This window comes from Punica granatum, chromosome 1 (assembly GCF_007655135.1).
Source record: "Punica granatum isolate Tunisia-2019 chromosome 1, ASM765513v2, whole genome shotgun sequence".
Lineage (NCBI taxonomy): Eukaryota > Viridiplantae > Streptophyta > Magnoliopsida > Myrtales > Lythraceae > Punica > Punica granatum.
The window spans coordinates 52,645,912-52,668,496 of record NC_045127.1 but is presented as its reverse complement, the minus strand read 5'-3'; the positions used below and the strand labels follow the sequence as shown (position 1 = coordinate 52,668,496).

Below are 22,585 nucleotides of genomic sequence, written 5' to 3'. Positions count from 1 at the left end.
GGGTCTCTACTTGCAAAGGTGAATATATTGTAATCTAAACTTATGATCTTATTAAAACAAAAAAGAATAATAAAATATAAGAAGTTTCATTTATGATAGAATTTTGATTCAAGTGTAGATGTATATGTTATACAATACCTGCTTTCTCTGGTTGAAGTGCTTTACATTCTAGAATAGCTTACCATATGAAAGTTGGATTCATAATACTTCACATGAGAGGGGGACTTTATTAAACAATGTTAGCAAGCATGAAGGTCTAATTTGATAATTAAAATAAAAGGAGGACCATTTTTGAAAATCAGACATCTTCGGGTCTCGGCCCTTTCCTTTCCTCCTCAGTCCTCACCATTGACTTGAAGCGCCGTCGTTTCTGTGTCGTCAAACGCTCAAAGCTTTGCCCGGAAAAGCGAAAAAGGCTAACTTTACTGATTCTTTCAGATCTTTTGACAGTTTTTGCTCATCAAAGGTGAAGCCTTTGATTCTTCCGCCATTGAAATGATTCAAGCTTGATACAGCACATCGCTGCTGCAACAGCTGAGAGCCGAGAATGGCGATCATAACGGAGATGCCGGAAGAAGAAGTAAGACAGGAACCTCAGACAAGACCAGAGCCTGAGCAGAAGAGACCGAAACAACAAGACCCAACAACGCCACCGACCCTACAATCCCCGCCGGCGAATCCGTTCGTCTTCTGGTGTTACTTCACTCTCACTGTCTCCTTGATCACCTTCCTGTTCGCCTCTTTCTACTCTCCCTCCCCTCCAGACCCCAAGTCCTGGTTCCTCAGCCTCCCCGACCCGCTTCGCCACCATTTCGCGAAGGGCCGGTTCGTAAAGATCCAGACTTTTCCGGATTCGAGCCCCGTCGAGGTCTTTGCGGTCGAGAAAGGCCCGATTGGGGGCGTGAACGTGCTGCTAATACACGGACTCGGCGTGAGTTCTTATTCCTTTAGGAGTGTTATTGAGTCTTTGAGCTCCAAAGGTGTCCATGTAGTCGCCATAGATTTGCCCGGAAGTGGGTTCTCCGATAAGTCCGTTGTCGTGGAGGAAGAGGTGGAAGTTGGGGCTTTGGGGAGGTTTTGGGATGTGTATGGTGACATAAAGGAGAAGGGTGTGTTCTGGGCATTTGATCAGATAATCGAGACCGGGCAGATGCCGTACCAGGAGCTCGATAAGCCCCGCATTTCTCGTAGGAAGAGTGTGAAGGTGCTTGAATTGGGCTCCGAAGAAATGGGCAGGGTCCTGACTCAGGTGATCCAGACCATGGGGTTGGCTCCTGTTCATTTGGTCCTTCATGACACAGCTTTGTCAATGAGTGCCAATTGGGTCCTGAGCAGCTTAGGTCTTGTAAGGAGTGTGACTCTGATCGACACCGCACCGAATCCCACACTGCCCCTGTGGGTCCTCTCGATGCCTGTTGTGGGGGATGCTGTGTTGGGGGTCTCTTACTTGTATAATAGGCTGATTGACTCGTTCTGCAAGAAGGGCATGAGTAGTTTAGATGCCGAGGCACATAGAGTTCTTCTTAAAGAAAGAGATGGAAGAAGAGCAGTTCTTGGGATGGGAAGGAAGTTGAATAGCAGCTTTGATGTTGCTGAATGGGGCGGTTTGGAGGAGTTGAGCAAGACGCCAATTCAAGTTCTTTGGTCCAGCAGTTACTCCAACGAATGGAGCGAGGAGGGGAATCGAATCTCAAATGCGATTCCACACGCAAAGTTTGTTGCCCATTCGGGCGGTCGATGTCCTCAGGTAGGTCTCTTGCTATATCGGAGAATATTGTTTGCTTTAAATTTAGTCCCTGCCGGTATATGCTTTACAAGTTTTCGCTTGTGCATATTGAAGATTTTCGTATATCTTCTTGTGATTGTGGGGTCTTTTAACCTGATAAATTATCCGTTAGTTCCTTATGCTATTGTTCGCTCTAGAAGTAAGCAAGAAGCGTTTCTTCCTTTGAGCTTTTGAAAGCACTTAAAAACAACAGCTGCCTTTGATCTCACTTTTATAGGTATGGTCTATTTGGTGTGTGGTAAAACTGTAGTTCCATTTCTTCAATGCTGGGAATGCAGCGGAAAACATTGTGGGATGATTACCTGTTATATGTTCTCCGTTATGTTTTGCTCAGTCAGTGCCATTCTTAGTAGAATTTCCTTTTCCATTTACACTCAAATGCATGGACAGATGGAATTTTAGAACTTTGCTAGTCCCATATCGTTTTGGTGAGAGAAGTTGAGTAAACCATCGGGACATAAGCTGGCAAGTCGATGGACTTGGTTAGAGCTTTCTCAATGACCAGTTAGATGCTATGCGGTCCAGCAGATACATCACAACAAAGTCCTCACCCAAATGAAGTCTTGTTGTACTGGCCTACAATGGCCAGTACAACAAAGTCCTCAGCAACTTGAATTGATTTCCTTATGATTTTGTGGTTCCTCTTCACCCTGTTTTCATGATGAAATTGACAATCTTGTACGGAAGGCAGCTTGGAAACAATTTTCCCAAATATGGTGAAATCTTACTTCTAATTCTGTTGGGATTTCCTGTTTCTACTGTGTCGGATTTGGAAGTGGCTTTTCCCCTTGGGATGCATGAGATTCTACAGCTTAGTACATATCGATAATGTGTTTAACTGTTATCTCTAATGCAACGGTTCAGGCTCTCGATTAGTTGTCCCCCCCCCCCAAAAAAAAACTCTTATTCACTGAACAAGAGCAATCGAAGTAAAATCTTAGGGTACGCTCCCTTGTTATTCGCTCTCAAGTATAATGCTCCTTGATGATTGCAGGAAGATGCTGCTGATGAGCTAGCGGATAATATTTTCGAGCTCGTGTCTTCTATACCAAAAACTGTCCGAAAGGTCGAGGAAGAGCATCTTCCCGAGCACATTCAAAAGATGTCCGATGAAGCTACAAGCAAAGATGATCACAACCACCATCATCAAGGTCATGGTGCTCAGGATCACCACCATGGCCACGGTCATTCTCACATGGGGGGAGCTGGAGGATACATGGATGCTTACGGGCTGGGGGGTGGATGGGCTGAGTGATAGCACAGCCTCGTTGATGATCGATCTTCAGCCCGGAATTAGACCCAAGAAATCCATAGTTTTTGGGTGTCGCGGAATTCGCTTTTTATATGAGCATTGTTTGTTGTATGAGATGCAATATATCTTCGTCAAACTCTTTTTGTAGCGTTGTACTGCCTATTCTCTTTGGTTAATTTCAATAGATTGTGACACACGCATACACAAAATCTTCTATTCGAATGTTTTCAATAGAGAAGTAAATTATACCTTTCTTTCGGGAAGGTGATGCCTCTGTTTTAAGCGATCCTTAAATGATCAGAATTCGGGATTTGAGAAATTATCGAGAGAGACAGTCGAGTAACATCTTTCTAGATTCAAAACTAAAAGCTCGATCATTGGTCGCTTCAACGCTAGCCATAGCGTAAACAAGATGAACTATTTGCTGGGGATAAATGTTTACAGAAGGAAAACTTCGCTCTCGAATTGACAAGCAATGAGAATGAAACTCCAAGTGAGCGGATGAAAACAAAGGATTAGGTGCAGTCGGGAGTGTGTCACGGTTGATGCGCTTATCGTGCGTAAATCGGAAAAAATCGGGCCATTCCATGAGAATTAAGTAGGACTTTCCATACAAATATGAACTCAGATCCAAAGTTCCAACGCTTTTGGACTCCAATCCATCTCTCCATGATAGACCCCATCGATGGGTTCGCAAAAGAATATATATCCGTGTGTATGAATGTGTATACAGTGGAAATGACTTTTTTTCTGCATGGTCTTTTGTTAATGTAGTCAATATTCGATAAAATCGAAAAAATATTTATTCTCTGAATCATTTTCGTAATTTTAGCTTGTGTATCTAGGAAGAAAGACATGTATATACACACACACACACATTCTACCATGTCATCAAGCTTAAATTATAAAAAAAATAAAAATAAAAATAGTAGCCAATATGAAGCTTAATAAATAAATTAATATATATATATATATATATTGCTAAATTCCCACTAAATATTATATTAAACAACAACAACAACAACAACAACTCCATGCCTCGATTTGGTCGGTTAAAGCATTGCGTCATTGACAAACAAATCCAAGTACTAGGTTTAGTTTTAGCATCAGCACGTCACCCGTCTTATTTTGTATATAATATTCCACTAATTCAATTTCCCATCTAAACCATCAATTGACATCACACACTTTTGTTATTGAATATATGTGTAATCAATCTTCCAAGGATAGCTAGGCATCTAATCTCTCGCAAACTCGGAGGAAAGTTCACCGAACATGATCTTAGTCGATCGCCTTTCTTACGTGAATTGTATTCCCCTGAGTTCTGCGATAAAATCTTAATTTTTTTCTCCGATCCTATTGGTGCTTCCTTTAGCGTGTGTTAGAATAGGATTCTCGAAGAATTTCGCCTCCTCATAGTTCACAGGCCAAAGAGTTTGTCAAATTAATTTTTATATTAAAGTAAAATGCCGGTGAGTAATGTGAACAGATGAAACCTAATCTGATTAATTTACTCTGCTGAGCGAAGAGGATAAATTATTTTTTCTCGAATAGTAATTTTCTGCCAATTTTATCGAGCGAGCAGGGCTAGCATCATCAATTGGCTGATGTCAAGTTCTTTTTGTGAGAATCAAAGGAATTCCAAACTTTTATCTTTTAGATTTTTTGTTTTAAAATTTCAGATAAAACGATAAGTGCTGAAAATGACAGCTTATGATTGTAAGCAAAGTTGTGAACAGCTAATGGTAATACTGTGGAAGAAAGCAGAGAAAAAAAATTTAATATGTAGAAAGATATATAAATTAGAAAAACAGACCATACACGTGGACATATTTTATGGATTTTTTTCTTTTTGGCGATATGCGAAAGGATATATAGAAGAAGAAAGTATATTTGAATTTACGGAATCAATTGTTGCATTGGTCCATAACGTAATCGATGAAATTGAAAGCAAACTCTGTAAGCCTCTGCGGGCTCTACTTAATATATCAACCAAGGAAAGTCCCGATCGATATATTCAAATGTCAAATTGCATGAAATCCGAGTGCAGGAGTTGTGACGGAATTAGTTCGGTTCATGACTCAGTCACTAATTGCCCCCTGGACGCCAATGCATGACTAAGTTCTTAATTTTGATTTAAATGATCGATGTCGCATCGCATCAGTCCAATTTCTCGAATTATTTGGTGAAGAATTTCTTGAATTATTGCTTGGCCTGATAGTCAATATATAGAGCCTTGGATGGTGTTAGATATGGTAGTAGATATATGCATTCAATGCGTTGCTGGAAATCGCAGCTTATTATGCGCATACATCTCTATCAATCTATCTGTATATATAATACATAAATTTAAACATAGTGCAATAAATAATGATATAATTGTAAATATATATACAATTTGGGTATAATAGGAATTGATTTATCAATTTTATAAGTTTATTGATATATCGAATTAAATTATAACATTATTATTTTGATTAAAAATATTATGAAGAAAATATTCAAAGAAGTATTAAAAAAGGATGCATATTTCATTAATAAACAAATATACATAAAAGTTTAGAAGTTGGACTAATAAGTAATATCTCTACAACTAAGCATTTCTGATTTATCGAATGCTGTATATGTTAGATGAATTTATGATACGTATTTAGTTTAAAAGTTTCTTATACAGTGCTTATAAAAAGGTGTTTATTAAGTTAGACTGATTCTGAATAATTTAATAATTTTTTTGAAATAAATGACTCTTTCACCATGCATTTATGATTTATTTAATGGTTTATATATTAGATGAATTTATGATATGTATTTAGTTTAAATATTTCTCATACGATTCTTTTTAAATAAGTTTACTCATCTCAAATATTTATTTTCTTTTGGTGAAATCTCAAATATTTACTTTTAATATTCTTATATCACCATAACTTTATAAAATTAGCATCTTGTCATACTCGATTTAAATCTTATATGGGTAATCTGTTATTTTTTTCCCAACGAGAATTTTATTAACATCCAGTCAAATATTTGTTAGTTATATTTATTGGTTATATTTTATAATAATAGTCATTTTTGAATAATGATAGTATTCGTTAGGGACCTAAATTGGCTAATGTAGTTAGCACATAGAAGTATTATAGCTCTGTTTTTCTTCTGGTGAATATTATTATAGCTCTATTAATAGAATAAAAATACAAATTTCACTCTCTCTCTCTCTCTCTCTCTATATATATATATATATATATGGCCGTTTACCGAGTCATATGTATAATGAATGGATAAAAATATATCGATTGATAAAGTGATGGTCCATATCGATAAGAATGTCTTATAGAAGTAAAGATTATACATTACCGACTCAGGCAAAAGAGAAATTAATACGGGAGCTCCAAGTCGTCGCATCTGAAAATGATCACATAAATATAAACTGTCACCACCAATATTTCCAGTATTGTGACGGGAAGAAGAATATGCATTCATTACAAAGATAGTGAAATGCATAGGAAGGACAGGACCCCAAGGAAAATCAATGCAAGCCATTATTGTTAGGTTGATAGAGTTTTTTTTTTTTAAAAGGGGTCTAAGACCTAATATAATAAAAAAATTTAAATAACTAATAAAAGAGTACAAATAGTCTTATTAGTAATTGAATCTGTGATCTCTAGGTCAAGAAAAGAGTGCATACACCATTACGCCGTATCCTCTTTTAATACTTAATTATAATATATCAAGTATTAAATTATCAAGTATTAATATATATATATATAACTTTAAGGAGTTTGACATAGTGGTAAGGAGAAATTTAAATATCCATTCGATCCTGGGTTCGAAACCCTTTAGAGCCACCAAAGCGCCTTTGACATGATTACCCGTTTCGTGCGCCGTCGGGAGTCCACGAAGTCTTAGGGATTAATCGGGCGAAACCTGGATACTCGGGTTAACAAAAAAAAAAAAAAATATATATATATATATATATATATTTATGACCGTTTACTGAGTCATATATATAGGGGGTATTTACCTAAAATGACTCATGGTTTGTCCGTTTTGTCAAATCTATCATATGCTTTTTTTTGTCAAATCTATCTTATGGTTTACTTTTTGCATCAAATCTATCTCGGCGTTATCTTTTCCGTCGACATCTAACGGCCGTGCTGACGTGGCGCTTACGTGGCAAGTGTGGCCCACTATCTCTTCACGTGCTACGTCAGCACGGCCGTTAAATATTGACGGAAAAGATAACGTCATGATAGATTTGATGCAAAAAGTAAACCATGTGATAGATTTGACCAAAAAAAGTATATGATAAATTTGATAAAATGAACAAATCATTGATCATTTTAGATAAATACCTTTATATATGGTGACTAGATAAAAGTATTGATTCATATCTACATTGAAACAATACATAGATATAAATCATGCTTATCTTCACCATTTTCGAGAAAAAACCGCAATGTTCTTTAGACATGTGCGCGTTTTTGGCCCCCGACGCATGTTCGTTTTTATATATTCACTCATTAAGCCAACTAAATTAATTCTTTAGCAATTTGTAGGATTTTCTTCTGACAATATAAATTAATGAGTTGCAATTTGATTTTATATCCTTATGTTCTCTTTGTCCGAGAAGCAAAAACCCGAATCTGGCAACAGATCATATCTAAGTTGATTTCGAAATGTTTTATATATATATATATATTAAAAATTTACTTACTCATGCATAGCACAACCTAATACATGCGTATTGCGCCTTAACTATAATGATTTTCTCAAATACACTCGTGAATAGATTAATTTAGAAAAGGTTGAAAAAAAAGTAAGGGCAAGAAAAAATAAAGGTAAGAATTGGAGATAGAATTTTTTTAAAAAAATTAATGTGATAGATAGTGGGTTTAGAAAGTCGAGAAGATAGAGCGCAATAAGGAGAGATTCACTGGTAGAAGGTAAGGGAGATGGGATAATATATCAAGTGGAAAATATTTCCTCTAATTTTTCTTTTCATTTATTTTAAATTGTATCATATTTAAATTAAAACTAAAAAGTACTTTTAATTTTTTAATCACAATTTATAAATAAATTCGCAATTATGAAATTGAATTATCACTTAAAAGAATAACATAAGAAGTATACAAAATATATATTTAAATAAGAAAAAATTTTCGCTATAAAATAAAATGAGATTGCAAATGCGAAGCATGGGCTTATTATTTCAGGATAAAAAGGTCTAAATAGGGCCAATTTGCATGTCAAATTCATTGGGACTGCTATCAATGTGAAAACAACTAGTCAGCAAAAATGAGTGCACACTGTAATTTCGACTTTTTCTGAAGAACAATATTTTGTATTCGTGAAATGAAATGCTCATCAGATGAAGTGGAGGCTTTTCTTTATATAGTGAACGAACGATTTCATAGTTTGACTTGCAAAGAGGCAAATCTTTTGCGTCTTGGAAACAAATCCCCTTAAGAGAGAACCTTAATTTTATCATGGCCTTTTTCAACCTATCACCGACTATATAGGTGGTTAAACCGTCTCCATCCCGAAAATTTGAATTGTTGGATGATAAAATTTATGTAACTATAGTTGATAAAAGTAAACTTTATTTTATATATTTCTAATTACACAATATCACGTGATATATTTATTACATACAATACCTTCTCGACATTTAGGCTCCAATTGTTGCCTCCCAACAGCCTTAATTAAGGTAATTAATTTGTTGTAGGAATGTAGCAATTCTGTTCTTATCTAAAGCGCTGTCTAGGCTTGTAGTGGCAAACCAAATAAATAATAGGAATCTCATTAAGAAAAGCTACGCAGCAACGTTTCTTTCAACAGCCATATATACCCACCTTTTCTGTTTCCAATCTACATCGAACGGCATTTTGACGTAATAGGAAACTCCCGAAAATAATGCACGAGGCTTGCAAATGCACAATCGGTGTCGTGTCGTGTCCTTTAAACCAGCTCCACTCAGAAACCTCTCAAACAAAGAGTTCGGCATGATCATTACTCATGCCGAGTTTCCAAGACTCATTTGCAAGCTGGGCTTGATATAATCCGTCATTGTAATGTTTCCTAACAACGCATTCGAATAGACACGATATATATCTGAATTACTGTTATATATCGTAGTGTTACCAAACAGATGCACAAAATGACATGCTTACACGTATGGCAGGAGTAACGCTCATCTGAACTCAACTTGAAATGATTAATGAACACGATAACAGAGACGATATTTCGTATACGTAGCTGCAGATGATAGATAGATAGATAAGAATATTGTGGATAGAGAGATAGAGAGATAGAGAGATAGATAGATAGATGGGTGAGTCTACGATGGTTGGTTGAAAAGCCAACCAACTTGGTTGTTTTTATGTCAACTGTCAGATTATACTAGGTAAAATCTTGTCCATAATTCTATAATACGAAGATTCTCTACCTATACCTTTCTTTTTCAAAACTTTGACCACAGATCTTTTTAATAATGCTCGATGTGTCCGAAACGAGTCGAACCTGATTCGAAATTAAACCAGAATGAACGGACCTGCCTCCATTCACTGTTGACATCCCTCGCGGTCATCCTCCCTATCTCGGCTATCGGTCTCTCTCGCGTCCGTCGATTTCCCCATGTTTGAGAACAGCCCTGCAATTCAAAATTAAAACACTAATTTTTATATTGAATCATTCCTCCACCTGCGATCTCCTACCCAAGTCTTCATCTCTGAACTAACGCGACAGAGACAATAATTTTATTTTCTTATTTTTGTCTTGCAGGACATATCTATGGGGAAAAGTCCTTTATCGGATTTGGAAGATCCGAGGTTGAATGGAAACTTGAACATGGCCAACTTAGAGTGCAGCCTTTAAGTAACAGTATTTGTGTTGCAAAATAGAGCAAAGACCGCCCAACCATAGATATCGTGTTTGAGGAGATGGATAGGGCATGGAAGAACACACTTGAGGACGTTGTTTGTACCTCGAACCATTTCATCGATATAAAAAGACCACTCACAAATGTGTTTTTCTCTTCCATTTTCCATTTAGTGATCTTGAATCATCAATTTTACTCTTAATCGTTTATGTTGCTTTGCAGAAAGCAAGAAGGGGGGAGAAATTCAATAGCAACATCCATGGCGAGCTCTTTTGATGGAAATTATATGTGATTAAAGGCTGACCGATAAATCACTAAAAATTCACAAAAGAGTGAGGGTGGATTACGAACATTAGGGTGCATTTGTTTTTTAAAAAAATTTTAACTTAACTCAATTCAACTTCACTTATTTTCAATTCAATATCACAATCATTACTTTTTTTTTTCATTTTTAAAATTTTTTGAACCATTCAATTCAATTTTTAATATTAAATTCTCTCAACTATTCATTACTTTTTCTCAATTCAACAACACAATCATTACTTAATCATTACTTTCTCTCAATTATTTATTACTTTTCTCACATTTTCTCATAATTCAATAATACAATCATTACAAATAAATTAAAACCAAAATTCAACTCAACTCAACTCAAAATCCAAACGCACTCTAAAACATAGCGCATGGCGTTAAGTTGTGATTGGGGAGAGGAGATCGTAGTTGGATGAATGATTGAAAGTAAAAGTTAAGGTTTTGATTTTGAATTGCAGGGCTGTGGTAGGGGAGGGGACTAGCCACTTTAATGTTCATTTGTTTGCTCTTTTTTTTTTTTTTAAAAAAAAATGAAAAGTATAACATTGTTATTTTATTTGTCGAACCAGTCGGTTTGGTGTGGTTTAATGTTGAATCGGGTTCGACTCATTCTTGAGCGTGACCGAGTGTCGTCGAAAAGATGCATGGTTGAAAATATTAAAAGTAAAAGTATGAATGGAAAATTTTCATATTATAAAAGTATGGACACGTGTCTCGTTTAGATTTTACTTATTGAAATCTGACGGCTAAAATTAAAACAATTATTATAGTTATTTTTTTTTAATCAACCATGGTAGAATCTCCATAAGAACAATGGTTTATATATGACTAATTAATTAATTATACAGTCACCATTAAAACGGTCGAAAGATGTAAAAAGCTCAAGTCTTCGTGAAAACAACGAGAAATCAATGAACATAAAATCAGTCCTCTGATATACGACATTCATTGGAGCATTTCAGTTGATGGAAACATGTCAATATATATAAGAGTTTTTTCTTTTTTTTCCTGGTATACGTAGATGTATGAGTTTTAAAAACATCAAAAATAGGCTCTAAAGATGGTGTACTTTCAGATAGCTCCCATGACCTCTTGGTCTAAGTCGAGGGTGAAAATATGCACTAAATTAAATGGCCAATTTCAGGAAGGATTCTCTCCTCCCAAAGAGAAATAAGGACAAAAGTTCTAAACCATAATCTTATAACAGAAGAAAATCTTATGTACCACTTATAATAAAAAAATGTAAGAAAATCGTATTTACCACATCACCAAAAAAAAAAAAAGAAAAAAAACAAAATCGTACGTGTCAATCATTGAAACTAATGTATTGGCTAACTAGGAGTCAAACACACTGTGTGCGTAAATGTATATTTGAAGAGTAAAGTTTTACGATGTAAAAAAATTCGTCATCTGGTTCAAAAAGGTAATTACACCGGAGATCGATCAACTTAAACGGCAAAGGTAAACTACTGAGATGTGAAAAAATGTGAAAGATATGTATCATATAGTAATAATTAAATTTTATGGTATTTTATAAGATCCATGTCTATCTTTTTTTTTGCTGAATACTACGTATGTCTATCTGTCTATCTATCCAGGGTGATGCTACCATGATTGGTTAAAAATACTTTTTTTAAACTGTTAGATTTCATTAGGTAAGATCCGTATTGTATACATGTTTATAATCTTTTTGATTTTAAGATTCACCTCTCATAATTTGACTGTCAATATTTTCGATTACGTGTCTTCTCGATGATGTTTGGTGACGCCCATGAACAAGTCAGATCCGATTCGATATGAAATCAAATAGGAATCTACCGGTTGAATCAAATAAAATAACAAAATTATTTTATAACTTTATTAAACACAAAAGAAAAAAAACAAATAATAAAAGATATATATATATATATATATATATATAGATGTACACTAAAACACCAACAAATGAAACGGACCACCACGAGCTCGGAAACTGGGAAAACTTGAGAATCCGCTAACTCCACAAATCCTCAAATTCTTCAATCAAAAACCAAAGTAATTTGATACAACAATAACAAAATCCAGCAGAACTGGAACGGAACAACAGACGTGCATCAAACTAGAGTTGGCCGAGGACTTCTCCTGCTGTCCATGGCATGAGCCGATGAACTTCTGCCAGACCATGCGAAAATTAAGGTTTATGGGGGAATCGCAGGAAGATGGCACGAGAGCCGAGATTTGACGCTTCGGGGGGATTAGTTAGCCGCGGGATAAAGACTCGTGGTTGGTCGTTTCATTTGTCGGTGTTTAAGTGTACATATATATATATATATATTTGTTTGTTTCATTTGTATGAATTGTTTGTTATATTGTTTTGTTATTTTGGCTCTTTTTTTGAAGTTATAAAATAAATTTTTTTGTTTATTTGATGGAATCGGTAGATTTTGGTCCGGTTTCATATCGAAATGATTCGTTCACGGGCGTGACCGAGCGTTGTCGAGAAGACGCGTGATCGAAAATATTAATAGTCAAATTATGATGAATGAATCTTAAGATTAAAAAATTTTGAACACTTATACGGTTCATATCTTATCTAATTAATTTAACGACTGAGGATAAAACAACCGTAATGGTTGTTTTTGCTAGTCAATCATGGTAAAATCTCCAATTATTGAGACCATATAAAGGTAATGAATTTTATTCGTAGAGAGAAGATCAACGTCCTTTGAAAGAGAGCAATATCAAAATAGAAATTTTTTTAAAAAGATTTTGATTGAAAAAATGTCTCTCTTTTTTTTTTTTACTTTAATAGACAATCTGACATCTAGATTTATGTCACCGTCCCCATTTCAAAGTTTATCATGTATGTCGGGCTTCGGCCCCAAATTCACCAAAAAAAGAGAAAAAGTTTATCATGTATGTGCTCTGCAATTTGAATTAATACTTGCAGCGTAGTCGAGGGAAAGGAACATGATTTCGATCGAAAGTGGTAGTAAGGACCCCAGTGCGTAGTACAGAAGATGTACATTGGTTTTTTTTTTTTTTTTTATGAATTGAAGATGTACACTGTTGAATATATTGAATGGGTGACAAGGGGAGGAAGGCCAACCCTTGTTCCACTGTACACTGAAAATTCAAAAAGTTTGAATGGGAAGACTAGTCTTCTGGGGTAAAAGAGTGATGATAAGATAAAGATATTATAATAATATACATATGTATATATGTGTGTGGATATGCAGTCTCTGATGGTAAGATCGATGACGAGTCAATTTTGGTGATAGATTCGTCCACTAATCAAACTGTAGCATTCCACTCAAAAAGGGTCTGCTGTGATAATTTGTCATTATAATAATGCAATATTTCATGTTGAAAGGTATGATGAATTTATTCGATTTAATTGCGTACGGTATTTCAATTATTAACAATGAATTTTTAAAGTACCATACAATTAAATACAAATACTACACACTTCAACATGAAGTACCATGTTGTCACAGAAAAAATTAGTTATCATAAAAAAATCCCGCTTTTACATATATATATATATAATCATTTATATGCATGTGTGTGCATGTGTATATTTTTTTTAATGCGTGTGTATATGCATGGGCAAAGAATTGGGAAGACGGTTGTCATTTTGGTTTTGGCATACCAAGCCGAGGTAAAATATACACTTAAACCACCAAATGAAAACATTGAGAAGGCAAAGAATGAACAAAAAAGAAACAAGAAATGTATACATAAGCTTCCTTGTACAATGATTAAGAGATTAATGATGCATTTTCAAACATCATTCCTATCAAGGAATCAAACTTTGATTTCACGCAAAACCAATGCGTCATCTCATACAAAATTGTTAATTTGTGATAAAACGGTTGCGAATATAGCATACGCAATTCCTAAAAGATAAGAATTTGCGAATTTTCTTAGGAAATTATCCTTCCAAGACTCGGAGGCTGCGCAACTTAGGATAGGTCAACTTAAATTAATAAGAACTGATTTCGTCAAGTTGACCTTACGCATGAAAGAGGTTTGACTCTTCTACACCTAAAACTAGATAACATATATGATGTTGTAATAGTAGTCGGAAACTAATGACTTGTTTGGTTTTAAAGTAAGATTTTAACTTAATTCTACCCACACCAAAACAAAATAACACATATAAAGTCAAAGGATGTGTCCCATTTATATCACTATTTTTCAAAATTAAAATCTGATTTTAAAATCCTACTTCGAAACCAAATACAGTATAATATTCTAATTCTACCTTGAAATTCTATTCTCCTAATTATATTTTATTTTATTCATTATATTCATAAAATAAATGTATAAATATAGACTTATATAAAATCAAGGGTTCAACAAAAAAAAAAATCAACGGGCATTGCGCGTTTTCCCAAGAGAAATATATAAGACCGAGGAAAATTTCAAGTATTATTCGACGGGGGAGAATGTCGGCTCCTCCAGCGTGTGCCCCACGCGCCCATTGCCAGGATTGGGTCTCTTGCGCTGCTAATTGGAAATTGCCTGTTAAGAAGCAGGAAAATGACCTTTTGGCCAAAAGAAGAAACAATAAAATTACCTAATTAAAGAACATACTGCGTCTAAGGTGTCTCGGATTTAAGACTTATGAACGAAGAAAATTCATGTCGACAGAATTCTACCGTTTAGTACACTGATCCCATTTGAACTAAATTATTTGGGGCTTATTGGACTTTTGAAGATCAAAAAACGAAGAAGGAAATATTTCCATAAGATTAAAAAAAGGAAATATTTTCCAAAAAAAGATAATAACGTCAAAAATCTAATATTGACCGACGTGGCGCCATGCTTAAATCCTCTATAAATTGCGACCCCAACCCCCAGATTCTCCCGCACTTCCAACAACCAAACACAAATCATTCATTCATCTACACAGTACATCCAGATCAAGAAAAAAGTAGCTCTTAGCGATTTTCTTCGTCTTGTGCGTTAGCTTGGAGTAATGGAGAAGGTCTTCCACAACATCGTCGATGCCATTACCGGGAACGACAACGCTGGCGGCCTCCTGTCATCGAAGAAGACCACTGCCAGGGTCGAAGGGAGAGTTGTACTGATGAAGAAGAACGTCCTCGACTTCAACGACTTCATCGGCACTGAGGTGCTCGACGGGATCCACGAGCTGCTCGGCCAGCGCATCTCCCTCCGCCTCGTCAGCTCCGTCAACGGGGACCCTGGTGAGTAGTCGATCTCTCTTCCATCTCCCGGGACTCGAACTTCGTGGCATCGTTTTTCTTTCGTGAAAATTTCTTTAGTTTTGGGTACGTCGACTCCCATTAATTGTCTGCACTCACTTTATTATAATTAAGGTCTGAAGCGCAGTTAGTTAATTAAGTAGCCTGAAACAGTTATTAGAAATTAATTTTTTGTTAATTCTATCATTAAAACTTCACTTAGGACTAATCACGTTCCGATGATAATCACTCTCCAGTGATTTTTCTATTTTACTCAGATTTAACGCATTTTCGACAAATTTCCTGGTTTGTAAGACAGTTTTATTAGTAATTAGTTCGAGTTACATAATTACATTGTTGAGATCCTTCTTTCCCCCCATAAAACTTGGTATGATCTTTCTCTCTCGTCTCGATCTCGATCTCGATCTGTCAAATCTTTTCGAGTCATCGCCTACACTAGCACTCTTCTGATCCGTGACGATAACTAACAACCTATCAGTTTAATTTGTTCACTTAGCAGGGAAAATGTTATCTCAACTTCACCATTTTTTTTCCTCCAAATTTTTTGGGTAAATTTTCTGGTTTTTTGCACGTTGATTCCATCTCTTAAGAATTTAGGGAGAATTCTTGAAATTATTATTGCATGGCGACTTTTCATTTTTTTTTTGAATGCCGTCTCAATTAATTAATTAATTGATAAGTCGATTAAAAGTCGTGTCTTCCGTGCATGGCAGCTTCAGTAAGTCTACTTTCCTCTGTGCTGAGTCCCCCATTAATTTCCATCTAGAAGATAATTAAAATATTTTGTAAATGAGTATATATATATATATATATATGTATTGTATATGATATATCTATAATAAGTTTCAGTACTGTTGTATGACATAATCTGAGGTGGGGTCATGTCGAAGATGACAGTGATGGATTAATTCCTCCTGTGATGATGTATCATGCGAGGGAGATATTATACATATATATGATATGCATGATGATATTATATAGATATGATCGGGGACTGAACCGGGATTTCGACTTAGGAGGCAGATGCTTGATGTGGAGGGACTAATATAGGATAGTAAATTCTCGAATTAAGAGGAGCAAATATATGAATATTTATGTAAACAAATGTGAATAATAATATGTAAATTTTTTTAATACGACAAAATTTTAGGCCGCCCTCGACCCCATCAGTCCATCTCTGGACACGATGTTTCAGTTTGACATGAATGGTATCGTCTTTTTCTCCACAAGTAACTGTTGTTACAAGGACCAGTCTAAAGTAGATCATATGTGCACCGACCAACCTAAAAGCCATATCTGCCATTCAACCCAGGCTATGCCATGAGGGGTCGATTCGTCCTCGAACCGGCCTGAACTTTGATCGGTATTCTAGGACTGGCCGACGGATTTTATGATAAAAGCATATAATTTTTTCTGCACAAGTAATTTGCCGCATAATTTCTCAGTATGAACTGTTTCTTGGTTGGCAAGTAATCAATTAGACCTTATAGTGAATTAATTCCTTTCCTTTTTTTTTTCCCCTCCAGAAAATGGGCTGAAGGGAAAGCTGGGAAAGCCTGCATACCTTGAAGAATGGCTCACTAAGGTCAACCTGGTGGCCGGTGAAACGGCATACAAAGTAACGTTTGACTGGGACGAGGAGATCGGGCTCCCGGGGGCATTCGTGATAAAAAATGAGCACCATAGTCAATTCTACCTCAGGACCCTCACCCTCGAGGATGTCCCAGGCCACGGCCGGGTCCATTTCGTATGCAACTCGTGGGTTTACCCTGCTGATAAGTACAAGGAGGACCGTCTTTTCTTCGCAAACAAGGTAAACTAGACCGACCCTTTTGTTCCTATAATCAAATATAAAAGTACATGACAACCTCGAGAATTAGAATTGACTAACTCTGTTTTGTGATTGTTTCTGCAGACTTACCTTCCAGGCCAAACTCCGGGTCCACTGGCGATGTACAGAGAAGAAGAATTGATCAATTTGAGAGGAGATGGAACCGGGGAGCTTAAGGAATGGGACCGGGTTTATGACTATGCTTTCTACAACGATTTGGGTAATCCTGATAAGGGCTCGGATTATGCCCGCCCGGTTCTCGGCGGGTCAGCCCAGTATCCTTATCCTCGAAGGGGGAGAACAGGCCGAGCCCCGACCAAGACAGGTCAGATATTATCAACTTTGAAAAATGAATCGATTGTTTTACATTAATTTCAGTACACATCAGAACTTTATATGATCGAGGTTCCAGATTGCAATATTGAAGCTCTTCTTCGTTTTTTGTTGTTATTGGCAGATCCCAACACCGAGAGTAGGGAGCCATTGCTCATGAGCCTGGACATATATGTCCCGAGAGACGAGCGATTTGGTCACCTGAAAATGTCTGATTTCCTAGCATACTCCTTGAAATCCGTTGCGCAGATCATTCAGCCTGCTCTCGAATCTACTTTTGACGAAACTCCTGGGGAGTTCGACTCGTTCGAGGATGTGCTCAAGCTGTATGAGGGCGGGATTAAGCTTCCAGATAACTCCTTTCTCGAGACCGTAAAGAAAGAGATCCCGCTAGAGACGCTCAAGGAAATATTCGCATCCGATGGGGGTGAAGGAATCCTCAAGTATCCCATGCCTCAAGTAATCAAAGGTAGTGCACACGATAATCTACAAGGCTAGCAGATCAGTTTACAGAAACTCCTATAATTCGAGTGCTAAGTCATTAATGAAATTGGTAATTTGAGCAGAGGATAAGTCTGCATGGAGGACCGACAAAGAGTTTGGCCGAGAAATGCTTGCTGGAGTTAACCCAGTCGTCATTCGTCGCCTCCAAGTAAGTTATTTTATCTCACAGTAAATCAATCAAAATCTTCTTGCGTTTTGCATTTCTTGTTCTAATCCTCTTTTTTTTTGCAGGAATTTCCTCCGGCTAGCTCACTAGACCCGAAAGAATACGGAAATCAGACCAGTACAATAACGAAGGAACAGATCGAGAATGGCTTAGACGGCCTGACTGTGGATGAGGTATGATGCTTTGACTATATCTTCTTGGAGCATAAACTTGCGGAGCTTTATAAGAAACTGCAAATCACTGATTAATGTACACATCTGCAGGCGATTGAGAAAAACCGGCTCTTCATATTGGACCACCACGACGCCCTCATGCCATACCTCAGGCGAATAAACACGACTTCCACTAAGACTTACGCATCTCGAACAGTCCTCTTCTTAAAGGAAGATGGGACTCTGAAGCCGCTGGCCATAGAACTCAGCTTGCCACATCCTGAGGGGGATCAACTCGGGGCTGTCAGCAAGGTCTTTACACCGGCTCGAGAGGGAGTTGCAGGCTCGATTTGGGAGCTTGCCAAGGCGTATGCGGCTGTCAATGACTCAGGCTACCACCAGCTCATTAGCCACTTTCTGAATACTCATGCGGTGATCGAGCCCTTCGTGATTGCGACCAACAGGCAACTGAGCACTCTCCACCCGATCTATAAGCTTCTCCATCCTCATTTTCGGGACACAATGAACATTAATGCATTAGCAAGGCAGATCCTGATCAATGCTGGTGGAGTTTTGGAGTCGACGGTTTTCCCGGCAAAGTATGCTATGGAGCTGTCATCTGTTGTTTACAAAGACTGGGTATTTCCTGAGCAGGCACTCCCGGCTGATCTCATCAAGAGGTAACGAACTAAAATCTCAAATGGTAACTGCAAAATGTGGAATGTGTATTATTTTGTTACGTTAAGTTCATGTCGATTGGTTACATCTTTTATATTTTTTTCTTCAGAGGAGTGGCAGTTGAAGATAAGAACTCAACTCACGGACTCCGGTTATTGATTGAAGACTACCCTTATGCTGTTGATGGGCTCGAGATTTGGTCCTCGATCAAGACTTGGGTCAAGGACTATTGCTCCTTCTACTACACAAGCGACGAGATTGTTCAGAAAGATAGGGAGCTCCAGTCCTGGTGGAAGGAACTTGTCGAAGAAGGCCATGGAGACAAGAAGAATGAACCCTGGTGGCCCAAAATGGACAGCGTCCAGAACTTGGTCGAGTCGTGCACGATCATAATCTGGATTGCCTCGGCCCTCCATGCTGCTGTCAACTTCGGGCAGTACCCATATGCAGGATACTTGCCGAACCGTCCCACCATAAGCCGTCGGTTCATGCCCGAGGAAGGAACTCCAGAGTATGAAAAGCTCAAGGAGGACCCCGAGAAGGCATTCCTGGAGACTATAACCGCAGAGCTACAGACTCTTTTGGGCATCTCCCTGATCGAGCTCCTATCAAGGCATTCCACCGATGAGGTGTATCTCGGGCAGAGGGACATGCCTGAGTGGACTACTGACAGCGTGCCGCTACAGGCATTCGAGAAGTTCGCCAAGAAACTGGAGGTTATTGAGGAGAAGATCATGACGATGAATGGCGACACAAGGTGGAAGAACCGGGTTGGCCCTGTCAAGGTGCCATACACACTGCTATACCCAACCAGTGAGGGCGGACTAACCGGAAAGGGAATTCCCAACAGTGTCTCCATCTAAGGGACTGTAATGTAAAGTTTAGATTATTCAATTTCCTGTATTGTTTGTTGATTCTTCTCAGGATAAGTGGCAATGTAGCTCGCAGAAAATTGCAGCAATTCAAATCTAATAATAAAAGTTACTTCCTCTATTCCCAAGATGTATACTCGAGCCATTACGTAATATGCAGCTATAGAGACGGAAACATAGATTCAGCTAGAACCGGAGATTTCTGCAATTTGAATATAGTTTGTACTGATCGATCAAGTCCGCCTTATCATACCTGCATATTTTTGTCAAATGGATGGACATTCAAAGAACCAGAAAGTCAATGATAGAATTGCTATGCGAATCGTGGATACCGTATTTAAAGGAAAAGATGAAATCATCTTGCGATCTTATCGAAAGATGATAACAACCGAGTTAAACCATATCCAGTTGCAATTTGCAAGGTATTTTCTGAAGAGGCTGCTATCAAAGATGTAATATGTATTGCAACCTTTTATGGACTTTCACTTTTACATCTTAAAGGAGCATGAGCAGAAGCCAGAGAAGAATGTTCACCGGCTTACTAAAATATCCATCAACATCATAGTCACAAGAATCATTGGTTACTACAGTTCAGAAGCCTCTGACCATTCAAACATCTCATTTTCAATCATTACTGATTAGTAGAGCTCAATCTCAGAAGCAAGGACCTTGGAAAACGAGTTATCGAGCAAGAAGCAGGGCATCAAAGGGAGGGTGGTTCTGGTGAAGAAGAATGTGATGGACTTCATCGACTTGAATGCCTCTGTCCTCGGCCAAGTTCATGAGCTTTTCAGGCGGCGGAGAGTTTATCTGCAACTGATCTATAGACTGCTACTAATGGCAATTTGTGTATGCGTTGGTGAAATCGATTCTACCTCAAGACGCTTACTCTTAAGAAACTCCTGGGCCACAGTCGAGTCCACTTCGTGTGCAACTCGTGGCTCTACCTCATTGACAAATTGAAGAAGGATCGAGTTTTCTTCGTCAACAAGTTAACTAGCCCACCTGACTATTATTTCCTGCATCATCTCAGTCACATAAAAGAGCTCGGGCCTGTCGCACCCCGATAGTATTGTTTTCAGGGTTGCCTTTCAATGCAACAAATTCCCGGCTCCTGCATTCTTCTGAAAAGCCCGAGACCTTCACCAAACTTGCCATCAGTCAAGCACAGTTCGAGTCACCATCCAACCTCGAACTCCTAAGAGCTAGCCATCGTTGTGTGCTCCTTGATTGGCCATGATCACACACACGCTCCCCCTCTTCGGGGGTCGATTTCCCAACTCCTCTCCTAGTAGGAGCCCCTTCCATATCTGTGGTGGATTCGACCACACTCAGACCCCTTTCTCGATATATCTCACGCACTCCTCTTTAGTAGGAGCTGACCCGTCCTCCTAGTAAAAGCTATTTCACTTGTTCTTATATACTTTTGGTACTTGGGCCATTTCGCTTGTTCCAATGCCTCTACAACTTGCACTTTAATTTTGGCCCATGATTGAGCATTGCTTGGAAATAAAAATCTTGGGCCTTTCTTCAAATTTCGACCCATTAAACATGGCACGATTAGATTATGAGATGTGATTTTTCCTTGGGATAATGTCAAATTTGATCATCAACTTTTTGCTCTTTTTCTATTTTAGTCCTAAACCTTTTCTTTAACTGAATTTCGTTCTCAATCTTTTTTGTGCGGTATGAATTCGGTCCTTCCGGCTAAAATTCCGCCCATTTTCCCTGACATGTATATTCGTCAAATGAGAGTGTGCCATGTGTGCGCTATGATTTACAGGTCCGATTAAAAAAAGAATCGGATTTGCTCTATAATAACCGTTTAGAGTAGTAGTGATATGTCGCGCACGTGATGCACTCTCATTTGACGAATATACATGTCAGGGAAAATGGACGGAATTTTGGACGAAATAACTGAACTCATACCGCGCGGAAAATATTGAGGACGAAATCAACCAAAGAAAAGATTTAGGACTAAGATAGAAAAATAACTAAAGGTTGAGGATCAAATTTGACCTTTTCCCTTTTTTCCTTTCCATGTTATAAGAGGCATGTGGAAAGAAGTGCGTAATATCCTACCAATGAGAAGACTCGAATTTAAGGCAAATTCTATAATGGAACGTCAAATTATGTTTCATGGTCGAACGCTAATTTTTTCTAGTCCTTTTAATGTTAAAGACATCGTTTTGGCCCATAGTCTTTCAATAATGTCACAAATTCTTCTGGCCACATGTAAAGTACAATAAAATTGGATGATTGCTTACGTGTTGATGGCTTGCCGTTGACATGTATATAAATTAAAATCCGCTTACATGTCGATGACGTGTTTTCTGTAAAATTCGATTTTTATGGTCCGCTTCAGTAACGTGGCGAAGATAGGTGACATCACGGAATGTGATTAGTATGTATTGTGAGAAGATTTGAGAACAGTAGAATAGTATAGTATGCGAAAATTATGAAATAAAAATATAAATGACTAGAAATACTATGGTAAAATATATAAATAATAGACGAATGAGATAAAAAAAAATTGTAGGATCTAATGGCTGAAATTAGCGTTCCATCATAGAACATGAGTTAAAGTTTCATTATAAAACCTATCTGAATAA

General features: G+C 37.5%; 2 protein-coding genes across 2 annotated transcripts; both read left to right on the top strand.

Annotated features, from left to right (window-relative positions):
* Positions 1-370: 370 nt before the first annotated feature.
* On the top strand, positions 371-3,292 carry LOC116191007 (protein AUXIN RESPONSE 4). The gene is made up of 2 exons (XM_031520211.1): positions 371-1,747; positions 2,781-3,292. The coding sequence occupies exons 1-2, from the start codon at positions 548-550 to the stop codon at positions 3,039-3,041; spliced, it is 1,461 nt and encodes a 486-aa protein (XP_031376071.1). The 5' UTR covers positions 371-547; the 3' UTR covers positions 3,042-3,292.
* An 11,771-nt stretch (positions 3,293-15,063) lies between these two features.
* Positions 15,064-20,103, top strand: LOC116188732 (probable linoleate 9S-lipoxygenase 5). The gene is made up of 8 exons (XM_031518218.1): positions 15,064-15,419; positions 16,964-17,250; positions 17,353-17,593; positions 17,726-18,070; positions 18,168-18,253; positions 18,337-18,444; positions 18,535-19,103; positions 19,211-20,103. Exons 1-8 carry the CDS (start codon positions 15,188-15,190, stop codon positions 19,962-19,964), a joined length of 2,622 nt encoding a protein of 873 aa, XP_031374078.1. The 5' UTR covers positions 15,064-15,187; the 3' UTR covers positions 19,965-20,103.
* Positions 20,104-22,585: the final 2,482 nt, after the last annotated feature.

What these genes read in the sequence shown, in the direction of transcription:
- LOC116191007 (XM_031520211.1), top strand. Translation starts at nt 548, where the DNA reads ATGGCGATCATAACGGAGATGCCGGAAGAAGAAGTAAGACAGGAACCT. An exon ending in CGGGCGGTCGATGTCCTCAG is followed by an intron (nt 1,748 to 2,780) that starts GTAGGTCTCTTG and finishes TGATGATTGCAG; the next exon opens with GAAGATGCTGCTGATGAGCT.
- LOC116188732 (XM_031518218.1), top strand. Translation starts at nt 15,188, where the DNA reads ATGGAGAAGGTCTTCCACAACATCGTCGATGCCATTACCGGGAACGAC. An exon ending in CCGAGCCCCGACCAAGACAG is followed by an intron (nt 17,594 to 17,725) that starts GTCAGATATTAT and finishes TGTTATTGGCAG; the next exon opens with ATCCCAACACCGAGAGTAGG. An exon ending in ACGGCCTGACTGTGGATGAG is followed by an intron (nt 18,445 to 18,534) that starts GTATGATGCTTT and finishes ACACATCTGCAG; the next exon opens with GCGATTGAGAAAAACCGGCT.